The following is a 13,314-nucleotide window of genomic DNA, read 5'->3' on the forward strand; positions in this document are numbered from 1 at the left end:
GAGCTAGAAATATTATTATTTTTGCAGGGCCCGGGTCCTTCCACCCTCCCTTACCTCAACCCCTCATCCATAAGATGTTTAATGCATGCTTTGATTAAAAATTTATTTGTTTATACATTTTAAAAATATTATATTTTAAAAAATATTATTTTAATATATATTAAAAGCAATCATTATCAACTGTAAACTCCTCCTTCAAACATGGAGCATGGAAACTGAAATGTTATACGGTACAAAGCGCTGCATTTTTGTAAAGGATTGAGGACTCGATCCTGTAGCAAAAATCCTTTACAAGATTAATCATTAGTATTGTAACCCTAGATACTTTATACTCCATTATTTTGTCTTTCTTATCTAAACTTATAAAACTTGCAATTTAGATAAAATAATTTTTTCACATTGGACGTTACAAGATTGTTTGTAGATAAATTGATTGGTACACTTTTTTTTAGTACATTTAAATTACTTTATTGTCTTTAAAAGCAAAAAAAAAATAGATATATATACTTTTCAATCATTAGATTTTTTATCTTTTCAAAATTATTTGCACAGTATAACTATTCTAATACCCTTACAAGAAGAAAAAAATATTGCACAAAGGAATTTCTTTGTCTTTTCCTTTTATTTAAACAATAAAGTCACAGGATTGCCCTACAAGTTAAAAAAAAAATGCTTCTTTCGAGAGCGTTTCCTTCTGTTTTTTTTGGCAATGAGACCATCCAGTTACCAAATTCTCCTATCAGGGGTGGCGTTAAGAGTGGCGCATCGTTTTTTTTTCTGGCGGTGTGGTGCGTGGTTGTGGCGAAGGCATGATTGGCCTCCAACATGATTTTTGGTCCTTTCTCCTGACCTTGAAATTTATATCAACCCCTCCAAAAAAACAATTGTGTTCTTCGGTTTATATTTCTATAAATTTTGATCTTTATTCTTTTGATTAGTATTTATTTTGCTTTTGATGTTTTTGAATTTTAGATTTTTTTCAATTTTATCTCTAAGAATTTGATTTGATTTGATTTGATTTTTGTATCTAATTTAATCCTTATTCTTTTTATTGCTCTTTTTTGGTGTTTTATCATTTCCTTATTTTTTTTTCAATTTCATCCCTAATCATTTTATTGCATTTATTTTCTAATCTAATTTTTCTCGTATTTGTCTTTCTACAAGGTAATCTCGGTCTCATGATGTAGGTCCAATTTATGTTGGTTTTTTTGTTATTTCATTAAAAATTAATTTTTTTTTCAAATTCATCATTTGACATCTTGGTTATTAGGCCGTAAACTTCATTAGTTGTTCCACTTTCTTTTTTGTTAGGTTACCACAATCTCATATCCCGAGAATCGTGTTAGTCGAGTTAACTCGAGTTGACTTTGGGGTTTTTTCCTTTATTGTTTTTTAATTGTTTTTTTTTTTAATTTCATCCTTTTGGCATTAAATTATTAGCCCTTGAGCTTTGTGATTTTTTCGCTTTTGTTTCTGTTAGGTTATCCCGGGTGCGGGTTAATCAAATTAACTCGAGTTAGCTTGGTTTTTTTTTTCAACATTTTTTTATTTAACTTCGGTTTTTCTTTACTAGGTTCTTCTTTTGAAAGTCTAATTTTTTTTTTATCTTAGTCTCATATTGCGGATGGTGGGTTAGTCAAGTTAACTTGGGTTGACTAAGTTTTTTTTCTTGACCTTTTTTTTATGAAATTGAATTTTTTTTTTAGTTTTATCATTTGACATTAAATTATTGGACCTTGAGCTTTGTCTAGTTTTTTTTTATCTTTCTGTGAGGTTATCCAAAATGTGGGTTAGTCAAGTTAACCTAAATTAGCTTGAGTTATTTTTTCAATGTTTTTTTAATGAACTTCAGTCTTTTTTATTAGGTCCTTCTTTTGAGAGTCTATTATTTTTATCCTGATCTCATATTGCAGATGGTTGGTTAGTCAAATTAGCATGGGTTAACCCATTTTTTTATTCAACTCTATTTTTTTAAAATTGATTTTTATTATTTTATCGTTTGACATTAGACTATTGGGGCTTGAGCTTTATATTTTATTTTTATTTTTATTTTATGTGGGTTATATTGATATCATATCTTAGGTCACATGTTAGTAAAGTTAACTCAGGTTGACTTAGATTATCATAACCTTAATATTTTTTATGTTAAGAAAAATTTGACTCGGCCCATGATGTAGCGCGTGTCACTTATCTAGTTCATTGGTACAGTGCAATGACATTTGTGCACTTCCAAGAAAAAATGAGAGAATTGTGAGTTAGGGGTAGTTTCACATGATTCATTAGTCATCAATGATTTGATAAAGGGTATATATGACTTTTCCATGTTTTTCAGAATAATAAAATGACTTGATTACCCTTCATATTTGTTTTTAAATTGTCGATCAAAGGTATTTAAGTATTTTTATTTTTTTAAATACAATAAAAACACATTTTTACCCTTGGAATAAAAAAAATAAAACATTAGTTCAATGGCCTTTTGGTCTTTTCATGTTTTTTTTTTGTTAATTTCATAACTATTAGGGCTAATTTGGAATTTTTAAGTTAATTAATTAATATTAAGATTTAAAAAATTGTTGGCGCATGGTATCCACATGCCCAAGTGTAGAAGGTGCCCATGCAATTTGGGCGGCACGTGCAGTGCCTCTCAGTTGTCAAACACACCCTTTCACCAAGTTTTTTAAAGCACCCTCTTATCCTTTTTCTCAAGATGTAACGCATGTCGATAAAGGTGAAGTGGTTTGTTGTCGATCAACCTTTCTCTTTTATTTCCTTCTTTTTCCTCTCTTCCCTAAAAAAATATAGTTTAGTCCTTTTATTTTTTGTATTTCAGTTTCATTCTTTATTTATTTTTATTTCTAATTTTAGTTATTGACCCTTTATAAAGGTTTTATTTGTTTTTTATTTAGTCATTCAATTCCAATTTGTCATGTATTATTGTTTCAATTCAGTTCTTATTCTTTTGATTTCTATCTTGATCCTTTTGTTAAATTTTTATTGGTTTTTAATTTTTATCCTTCAAACCAAGTTTATGGTCTCTTGTTTTTTTTCTAATTTGGTCGTCATTCTTTTGATTATTTTTTTCCCTTTATTGATTTAATTTTTCTTTGTATTTTAACCCTCTAATCAAGCTTTTTTTATTGCCCTCTAATTTATTTTTTATTTTTATTTTCACCCTCGTTCATTTAATTGTCATTTTTTTTATCTTAGATCCTTTATGTAATTGATTTTTTCCCGATTTCATCCTTCAACATTTAATTTGTCAGGAATTGGGCATTGTTTCACCATGTATAGTGCTTTTGATCTAATGATTTAGGTCATATGTTTAAAAAATTAACGTGGTCGACCTTTTTTTTGGCTTATTTTCTTTCTTGATTTCATTATTCGACACTGGTTTTTTTTAAAAAAAAATGTGCTTTGTGGTTTTCTTTAATTTCTTTTTTATTTGGTTATCTTGATTTCATAACCTAGACCATGAGTTTTGCGGGTTGGCTCACCTCTTATTACCCAGGTTACATGTTTATCACGTTACCTTTGGTTAATTCGAGCTATTTTTTGTCTTTTTTTTTTTATAAAATCCCATACTTCCGAAGATTTTTTTCCAGGTTATTGTGATTTAAAAAAAAAACAATATGTCTGTTTACTATCGTTGGATTTTTTTTATTATCTAATTAAAATAAAACCAACTTATTAAACTTAATCAGAGATATAAGCTTAGTTGTTTCATATATATATATATATATATATATGAAAAGGCTATGACAGTCTAGGCGTCACGAACATGTTTTATATATATATAAAACATGTTCGTGACGCCTAGACTGTCATAGCCTTTTTTTAGACAAAGAAAAATGAAAATGATTGTGATCTTAATGTTTTTTTAAAGGAAAAAAAAACCAAATAATAAATTAAAAGGATCATGCACATATCTAACTAAATAAATCGTTAACTTGCGCCTCGTTGCAGGTTGTAATTATTTTTATTATAAAAATAAGAGCGCATGATTTTTTAATGTTTTTTTTAAATCATAAATCGAGAATCTCACTATGGGCAAGCGCTCACACTAATGAAATGATGAAAAAGAAAAGGAAAATTATCCGGTAAACATAAAATATAAATAAGCTTGATATCCGAAGCCAAAATTGTCTAATGCAAATGTATTTTTCTTTGTCACAAAGCTTATCTTTTACCACAAAATAAATTTTTTTTATCCCTGAAAATAAAGTTAATTTATATAAAGCACAAAAACAAATAATGAAAGATGAAATTATGCCTCACAATCACATTTAAAATATAACAAAGTTAGAATCCTATGTCCACATCATATCGATTAAATGTTTCATCATCTTAATATGCCATCCAATATGTTTTGCTTTTAGTATTTAAAAAGTGTTTTTGTCCAGTATGCATGAAATTTTAGACAAATAGCGAATAAAATAATTAGGACTACATTCGACATAAAAATTAACTAAAATTAAACGTTTAGGGAAAAATTAAATGAAATTAAATGTTTAGGTATGTAATTGAAAAAAAAATAAAGAAAATGATTCAAAAATAATAATTAAAAGAATTAAGACCAAATTTGACATAAAAATAAAATGAAAACAAATGCATGGGGATAGAATTGAAAAAAAAAACAAATCAATCAAGAAAATGATTCAAAACAAAACAAATAGCAATTAAAAGAATGAGGACTAAATTTGATTAAAAAAAATTAAAAAAATCAAATGAATAGGGATGAAATTGAAAAAAAATCCATTTAGAAATAATCAATATAATTAAAACAATTGCAATTAAGAAAAGAGAGACTGAATCAAAAGAAAAAAAAAATTGAAGGGCTTGTATAATTTTGGACATGACTAACATGTAATCTGAAGAAAAAAGAGAGGAAAAGAAAGGGAGAAAAAAAGCAAATTAACTTCAAATTAGACCGAACCACCATACAAGAGAAAGAGGACACCGAGACGAATCCAATGATGCAGTGGAAGCACGATTAAAACCATCGTAGTCAACTTCACGTATAAACAGTTTTTTCTCTTTTTTTATTATTCGTACAAAAACAAAAATGCCCTTAGAAATAAACAATAAAAAAATATATTATTATGAAATTACAACCAAACCCTTGAAGTTAAGGCAAAAAAATTTGAATTTTAAGGGTAATAGAGTAATTAAACTATTCATTGTAAAATGAAATTAATATAAGGCTCTTGGACCAAAAGTTCTTATTTTTAACTTTTAAGGTTGATATGGTAATTTTATGGTTATAAAAAAATAAAAAGACATTGTTTCCTACAAACAAATAAAGAATGATAAATTGACCTCGTGCAAAGACCACTTTACCCTTCAAGACAACTTATCTTATTTTTCAGCCAATAACAAAAGAGTAATTCTATTATTATAATCCATAGTAATCAACTATCAACGTATCCACATTAGTTTTCTCATGGGGTTTAGGTTCTTAATTTAATGCACGAGGATCATCCTATAACTGTATAAAAAATGCCATCAGTTCTGAAATTAAGTGAAAGCATCCTTGGATCAACAGCTCCTGGAGGATTGAAGGAAACTGTAGCATAAAAAAGCAAAAAACAGTTCCTCTGAAAGGACTAACCTACTCAGTAAACTCTCCCACTTTCCCTCTCAATAAACAGTTAGAATTAGTCTCTTAATTTAGATTGTATTTATTATTGTGGTAACTTTTCAAAAAAAAGTTTAGAAAAATTATTTTTAATTGTAATTGATTTGATTAAAATATGTGTTATGTTAAAACTATAATTAAAATTGTTGTTTAGTAAAAAATATATTTATTAGGTGTTTTTTTAAATTATGATTAAAATTGATATTGATAATAAAACGAAAAAAAAGGATAAGATGTATATTAATTTTTTGTTTTTCAAATATATTGATGTGCATTTAATCATTAATACATTGTAAGAATATTTATGCAAATTAGAACACTGATTTTTTTATTATCTCATTAACTTGACTGAACATAATTCATACCTGTAATGTACTTGTTATTTATTATTAGAGTATAAAAATAAGAGCAATTAAATTTATTTATATATTTCTTTTTACTTCATCATTCAATAAATATGAAAATAATCAATATAATTTTTTTAAAAAAACAATGATTATGAAAGAGTAAATTCGTGTCTTTCTTGCTCACGGATCAAAAACATTAAGTTTTGTGATCTCCATCTCATCAAAAAAATTCATTCGAACTCGCAAAAAAATGGGGGGGTCTTAGTTTGCTGGTCATTCATATACAAGGGCATAGATGACGTGTCAAAAGTACAGTTTTTCATGCTTCAGCAAACGCTCATTGGTGAATTAAGGATATATATATATATATATATACACTGGACAAAAAGAGGGAGAGAGAGGGTTGTAAATTTCATCAATGAACAATTTTTATTTATGCTCCAATGAAGAGCAATGAACTCTGTAATATATTACAAAACCTCATGTGAACTCGATGGTCAGCTCTTAAGAATGGCAAGCCAGAAATACAGAGAAATCTAATAGGAATGCTGGTGGGCGACTAACAATTTTTCAATGAAAACATTAGGAAAGCAGCAGTAGCAGCAGCAAAATTTTAAGTTAAAATTCGCAACCCAAAAGAAAAAATGATGATCATAGCATTGTTCAACACTTGGGAAGATCAGATGGTGGAGGAGGGAGCTTCTGACTGGGAAGTGTTCCATCCAAGACAATCCATGCCATCCTTAACCCCCAGCTCAAATGGACATCGAAGTGGCAGTGCATAAACCATACTCCTGTGTCACAACACATTAATAATGTTGATATGATTAAGAAAACATTAGTGGAATAAATGAAAACTCTCAAAATAACAGAATGAAAAGGGAAAGGGTGTGCTTCAATTTATTAATTATTATTGTTATCATTGTTATTATTAAGAAATAGTGCTACGAACCTGGATTGTCTGCATGAAAACGAATTGCCACCCAGCCACCAGAAGGCACACCAACAGTGTTTCTTTCAACAGGATCAACAAGGTTAAAGTTCTTGGGGTCATTATTTGGATCGAAATTCCCAAACCCTTCTCCAACAACATAGAAATTGAAGCCATGGAGATGGAGAGGGTGGCTTTCAGCACCCAAAATGCTAGTGCCCTGCATCACTACCTCCACGCTTGTGTTAAATGGTAGCACTACAAGTTTGGTACCATTGGTCACAAAAGTATTATTTGGTGGGGTCCCTGTGTAGTTGAATGGATGGAGAGGAGAGCTTGGAAAATCAGAGGTGTAAACCCCATTTGATTTTTTGAAAAAATAGGATTGAAGGAGTGCTGTTGAAGGGAGAGCCATGGAGATGTTGTTAACAGAAGCTGAAAATTTCGTGCCATTAGGCCCTTGACATGTCTGATTTTTTGGGCACATGCTGTTTCCCAGACCAACTGTGAAAAAAAATTTCTTTTCGACTGTTTGAGGGACATTAACCGGGAATTGAGAATTAGCCAAACTGCGAAGTTTTCTTGTGAAATTCGCAACGGCATTTGTAGCATTAATCGGAGGAAGGGTAGGTTTAAAAGTTGTCGAGTTTGAAGAAGTTTCATACTCGAGTATCCCTGCAACAGTTGTGTTGTCAAATGTGCCTTGGCCAGTAAAATATGGTCTTGCTAACATGTAGAATGATGCATTGGGAGCAATGGGTTTGGTCTTCAGAAGAACATTTGTGGTCTGTCCTGGTGTGATAACCAGAAGGTTGGTCTCAAAAGGCTTCACATAAGTTGCATCCACTTCAACAACGGTGAAGGTGTGGTTTGCAATGCTGAAAAAAAGCTCATCATTGAGTGCAGCATTGATCAATCGGAGAAGATATGTCTTTCCCGGCTTCACCTTTAGCTTGTATGTATCTGCAGGTTATAAACATATTATACAAAAATAAATGTCCAGGCGTGTGTGTGTAATAAGCTTTCAAGTATCAATTGGGTGACTAAAAGAGCTATGATCAATTACTATTTGTTGAGCAATTGTACAGTGGACCTGGAAGTCCATTAAAGGTATAGGCTTCAGAAACATTTGGCCCCCCTCCTGTCTGTAAAGCCTGTCTAATCACTGCCTCAGGATCAGCGTTGAACCACTCTCCTGTGGTTTATTCAATCAAATGCTTTATTAATTAGCTTGTTTGACTTTGGAGAAGATAACAGTCGATGAGTAAAATAACTGAATTATTTAAAATATTTGTAAAAATCACTCTAAGATTAATCAAAAAAAGATCAACTTTAGAAATTAAATCAGAATATTTGGTTAGAAAATTTTAAAAAAAAGGTAAATAATTACCCAACATGATAGTCACTTCCTTGTGGGGTTTGGCAAATGGGTAAGAAACGTTGCGCTTAGGGAAGATGATAAGAGGTCCATAGACAGAAGCTCTAAGCCATGAGAGGTGAGCATGCCAGAAGAGAGTTCCTCTTTGTCCTGTAACAGTGAAGTTGTACACATAAGTCTGGTTTGTTTGAATAGGGCATTGTGTGATGTATGCTGGCCCATCTGCCCATCCACTTTGAAGTTGTCGAATTCCATGCCTGTTCAATTCAATTCATTTCATCACCAAAAGTACACGTTAATATTTACCATCAACACGAATCATATAGATGTAGTTTAACTACATGTCATTGTTAATCAATCCATGAATAACAGTGCCATACAACAGAAAACTTGATCACTTTCATACCAATGGATGCTGATGTTATTTGGAACATGATTGACCACCTTCACCACTAAACGGTCACCTTCTCTGGCAACTACACGAGGCCCCGGGAATTTCCCATTAACAGTCACCATGCTCTTAGTGTGGCACAACCGGGTGACATTTGTCAGTTTTATCTGAAAGAAAATTACAACAAATGTTACTTACATATGAACATGATGATAAGCTAGCTAGCCAGACAAAAGCATATAATTAAATGCTTAGCTGAGTGTTAGCATGCGCAAAGTGTGTGTGTGTGTGTATATATAGACACGTACGTTGAACTTGTAGTGCCGCGTGATGCCTGCATGCTTTGCACCGGCAACCTCAGGAAAGGCCCAGAGGCAGCTCAGAGCAAAGAGTAGAATTGTCAGAAGAATTCCTGGTGATGCAGGGACTGGAGCACCCATACTTTACGTACCAAAAGTGAAATTAAATTTGCTACTATTGGTAGAAAGATGGATGGAGATAGGAGCGAGGTACTATCGGTGATCAAACTCAAAACTTTGCTTCTCTTACTGGAATTATATGATCATTAGACCCAGTGGAGGGTGTTTATATAGGCCAATAGCTTATAGTTAAGAGTAGTAGTGTCTGGTTGATTAGGTAACCAGATGTCTCGGATAAGACAAAAGAGAGAGAGAGAGGGAGGGAGGGAGGGAGTTACCTACTGTCGGTTCATGTTTGATTTGGAGTGTAATCAAAGTCAAATAATTAGTTAATTTAACCTGTGCTTTAGCTTTAGTTTGAATAATATGGTGGACGATAGCCTCAACTTGTTAATTACATAAATATTTACCATTATTGGTTAATCGAAAGAAATGTCAGCATGGCATTAATTTTCCTCCTTCGTAAGTAACCCTTTTTTATTGAAAATTCTTCTCGTAATAAAAAGTTTTCCTCAAAAACCTATAAACAAATCGCATGCTTGTAAATGAAATTTGACTTATTATGCCCACGTTAAGTGATGAAATGTATCTTCCACCAAAAAAGCTGGAGAACATGAGGGATAGGAAAGATCATAGTCATTCCGAAACCTATGTTCCGAGGATATATTGGGGGCTACGTAACTGTAAATAAAAATGCATGGAAACCTCTATCATATTCAGCTACAGAATTCAAAGATCAAACCGTTGGTGTCGATGACCGGGGCAATCAAAGAGATCCCATTTGCCGATGAACAGGTTGTTTTTTAGTCAATTTAACGTTCCATGCTAATGATCATATTCATGAGACTTACTCACTGGGACTGTGGGACATGTACAGTGGTTGGTGATAACCTATGTGCCAACCACACTCACGCAGTTGAAAAATCACAAAGCCAAGGAAGAGAAGGACATCTGAGCCACCTTTCTTCCAAGCAACAAAAGAATGATCGATATATAGAGATTCAGTTTGTTTAATATATATAGTCACTTCTTTCTGTAAAGAGCAAAGTAATCTCTTGATCTTAAACATGAAGTTACAATTACATCGAATCAGAAGTAACTGATATATATTATGTAGGAGTTAACAGTCGAGGTGTGTGAAAGATTTTACATGTGTATCAGTTTACAACATATATAATGAATTCGAGTTTGTAGGTGCACCAACTACGCTAGCTCCTTGTAGGATAATCCTATCTCCACATTTCTATATCTATAAGCAAGACATTATTTAGTTATGTGTCCAAGCTTGTTGGTCAATTTTTATTCAGTAAATCAAAAGATAGAAAGTTCATCAGATCAGTAACGTTTTATGCTTTTGGCGCATATATATGCATGGGAGAATTGAGGCGTCCATTTTATGCGAATCACATGATAAAGCCCTGACCGTTATAATGTATCAACCAAAAACAGTACTAATGCATGCTTAAAATCTTAGTGAATTTTAAGTTCTGCAGTGGAAAAATCATATACAGGAATTGCCTGAAGTAATCAGAATGTTGTGTTTAATTAACGTTGTGACTACAAACAAAGGAAAGACGAACTCCCAGTCTGCAGCCACATCTATATTTTTTTCATATGTCTACATGGACATTAAGCAGAATTATTTTAATCAATCCCAAATCATAACAACTGCAATAACTCCCACCCCAAGGAACACAGCAACAAACTTGAAGAATGGAGTGTCGAAGTACAATTTAGCTTGTGGATGGAATCCTTTAGCTATGAGATGGTTGATGGCAACATAGATAAAAACTCCACATGCAATCCCCATAGAGATACCAAAGATCCAATCAGCTTCTTGGCCTTGAGCAGTGGCATCAATGGCAATGCCTATCCCTACTCCAATTGGGCTGGAAATAGCAAAAGCAAAAGAATATGCCACGGTTAATAGAAATGGCCTCTTTGGGAGCATCCTAAGCAGAGCGATTCCCATCCCAATGGCTGCAAAGATTTTGTGCAATGATATAGTCCAAAGATTCTTCCATGCCTCTCCCTTGGTCCCTAAAACAAAAATTAAACACATGACACTGAGATGTTAACATTAAACAAGAAAACTCCCTCGCTAAATTTTGCAACTCGACCCTATATAGCTATAGTTACTCAAGCTAACAAGTACCATTACCAAGATTTATATGTTCTTGTCAAATTATGCGTCATCAGCTATCACTAAATATAGAAGGCACCTCTGTGTGTGTGTACTGCGTAATACTCATCCATTGCATGAGTGTATTGGAGCTAACAATGAAGCAATGCATGGATCATTGATATATAACCCTTTCATATATATAGTTTCAGTTATGAATTGATGAAGGCAACTACTTGTGCTTGCTAACATATTTAGCTCTTATAATAATTACTTATGACTGTATAAGCTCAAATACAAGAAGAAATTATTAGAAGGTGTTAAGCATTGCATACATAAACATAAAAAATATCACAACGAACAACCAGAAAAGAAATAACAATATAACATATATAGTGATTTTACGTGATTCGGCTATGTGTTTAGATCTACAAGTAAAGAGAAGAAATTTTACTATAGTCACAAAATCTCACAATTTGACACGCTAGAAAATAAACCTAAGAACATATTTACAGGAATATGTTTTAATCCTACTGGGAAAACAAAAATAGTCGCAAAGATTTCCATTACTAGCTAGGTCAAACCAATCCTGACCTTAAAAGAACTCATTGTCAAATCCTTACTAGAATTAACCACATCATAGCAAAAGGAGATGGGATTCAGATTGATAAACTATCATAGAAGTTACCAAAACTAATATTAACAATGAAATCAAGCTACCAGGTCCAGATTGATTAATTAATAACTTTCCTATCAGCAAGCTTTGCTAAATATGGAAGTTGCCAAAAGATACATAACGAAAGTTAATGAACCAGTGGAAGTTCATTAGCATATCCCTTTGACAGTTGTTATAGCAGTCGAGGGGACCCCAAAATCTCTAATTTTGTAGAAAGTGACTTGACTAATTATCCAGTAACCAAACCCAGATGATACCTTCATGCATCTCATGCGGTTTCATTGCAATGAAAGAAACTAACCAGTTAAGAAAAAGCAGCATGGATGAAGAAACATGTGTTCGGGCAAACTATGAACTGAAAAATCAACTTAAAAAGATTTAATTACCTGCGACTCCAACGGCTATTCCCTCAAAAACTGAATGAAAACACAAGGCAAGGATGAGTAGTATGGTGTCCCCAAAAGACGTGGTCTTCAAGAAAATGGGATCGGCATTCATGGCCACATCTTTATCATCCTCTTGAGCTACCCCTCCTTCATCCACTTGCACTCTAGCTTCTCTTTCAGCACCTGACCTTGTTACGAACATCACTATGCAATCACCAAACATGGTTAAAAGATAGCCGGCAGAGGCTAGCATGAACGAGAAAGGGTATGTCTTGGTAGTGAGTTTGCTAAGAGTATCAGCCGAATCGCTCAAGAAATGCATGAGAGAGGTCCCTAGAAAAACGCCGCCGGCAAATTGTGTGCCCAAGAGAAGGAAATTCTCGTTCCATCGATAGAAGTAGGGAGAGATACCACCTGCGAATGTGGTAACTAGCAGTATGATCAAACACCATACTTTCACCAGAATCAAGCTTTTCGAATGTAAATGTACGTTACCCTCGCTGCTGTCGTTTCCATCATGACCTCCGTGGCTACTGATTAAAGAGAATTGCAGGATCAATATCAGAGAGATCAACAAAGAGGTTGACTTGGGAGTTTTCAAACAAGGCATGAAATATTTAGCCATGAATTAATTGAGTGGATGTATCATCAACTTTCTTGATCTGATTTTGCATGATTACTTTCATTCCCTCCCCCCCCCCCCCCCCCCCCCTATATATATCATATATTACACGACTTTTTTTCATTTTTAAGCGAAAAATATTACTTCATCCAAAAAAATAAGTGAAAAAAATATCACATATATATATAATGTTATCTGTATACAATGAGATTGAATCAAACGGAATAATTAAATACAAGCAGGCGGATGATCTCATGCATCTGCTCCATTTATTTGTAGTACAGCTTTATCTGCTGTACTACACACCAAATAAATCAAAGGACTTCCAACCTCGAATATATATGCATGTTGTACTTCACTCTTGATGGGAGTTCGAGGCATGTATAATAGTCAATACTTAGTTATCG

General features: G+C 32.8%; 2 protein-coding genes across 4 annotated transcripts; both read right to left on the minus strand.

Annotated features, from left to right (window-relative positions):
• Window positions 1-6,392: 6,392 nt before the first annotated feature.
• On the minus strand, window positions 6,393-9,241 carry LOC133679706 (laccase-2-like). 2 transcript variants are annotated; one of them, XM_062102379.1, is made up of 6 exons: window positions 8,991-9,241; window positions 8,698-8,849; window positions 8,304-8,548; window positions 8,007-8,108; window positions 6,935-7,876; window positions 6,393-6,776 (listed from the first exon to the last, which is right to left on the minus strand). In XM_062102379.1, the coding sequence occupies exons 1-6, from the start codon at window positions 9,120-9,122 to the stop codon at window positions 6,646-6,648; spliced, it is 1,704 nt and encodes a 567-aa protein (XP_061958363.1). In that variant the 5' UTR covers window positions 9,123-9,241; the 3' UTR covers window positions 6,393-6,645. The 2 variants fall into 2 exon arrangements, with proteins under 2 accessions (XP_061958363.1, XP_061958362.1); XM_062102378.1 differs by having other exon boundaries at window positions 7,980-8,108.
• Window positions 9,242-10,615: 1,374 nt separating this feature from the next.
• LOC133680548 (zinc transporter 1) lies at window positions 10,616-12,970 on the minus strand. 2 transcript variants are annotated; one of them, XM_062103558.1, is made up of 3 exons: window positions 12,781-12,970; window positions 12,286-12,699; window positions 10,616-11,141 (listed from the first exon to the last, which is right to left on the minus strand). In XM_062103558.1, the coding sequence occupies exons 1-3, from the start codon at window positions 12,908-12,910 to the stop codon at window positions 10,750-10,752; spliced, it is 936 nt and encodes a 311-aa protein (XP_061959542.1). In that variant the 5' UTR covers window positions 12,911-12,970; the 3' UTR covers window positions 10,616-10,749. The 2 variants fall into 2 exon arrangements, with proteins under 2 accessions (XP_061959542.1, XP_061959541.1); XM_062103557.1 differs by having other exon boundaries at window positions 12,286-12,970.
• Between the last annotated feature and the right edge of the window lie 344 nt (window positions 12,971-13,314).

This window comes from Populus nigra, chromosome 19 (assembly GCF_951802175.1).
Source record: "Populus nigra chromosome 19, ddPopNigr1.1, whole genome shotgun sequence".
NCBI lineage: Eukaryota > Viridiplantae > Streptophyta > Magnoliopsida > Malpighiales > Salicaceae > Populus > Populus nigra.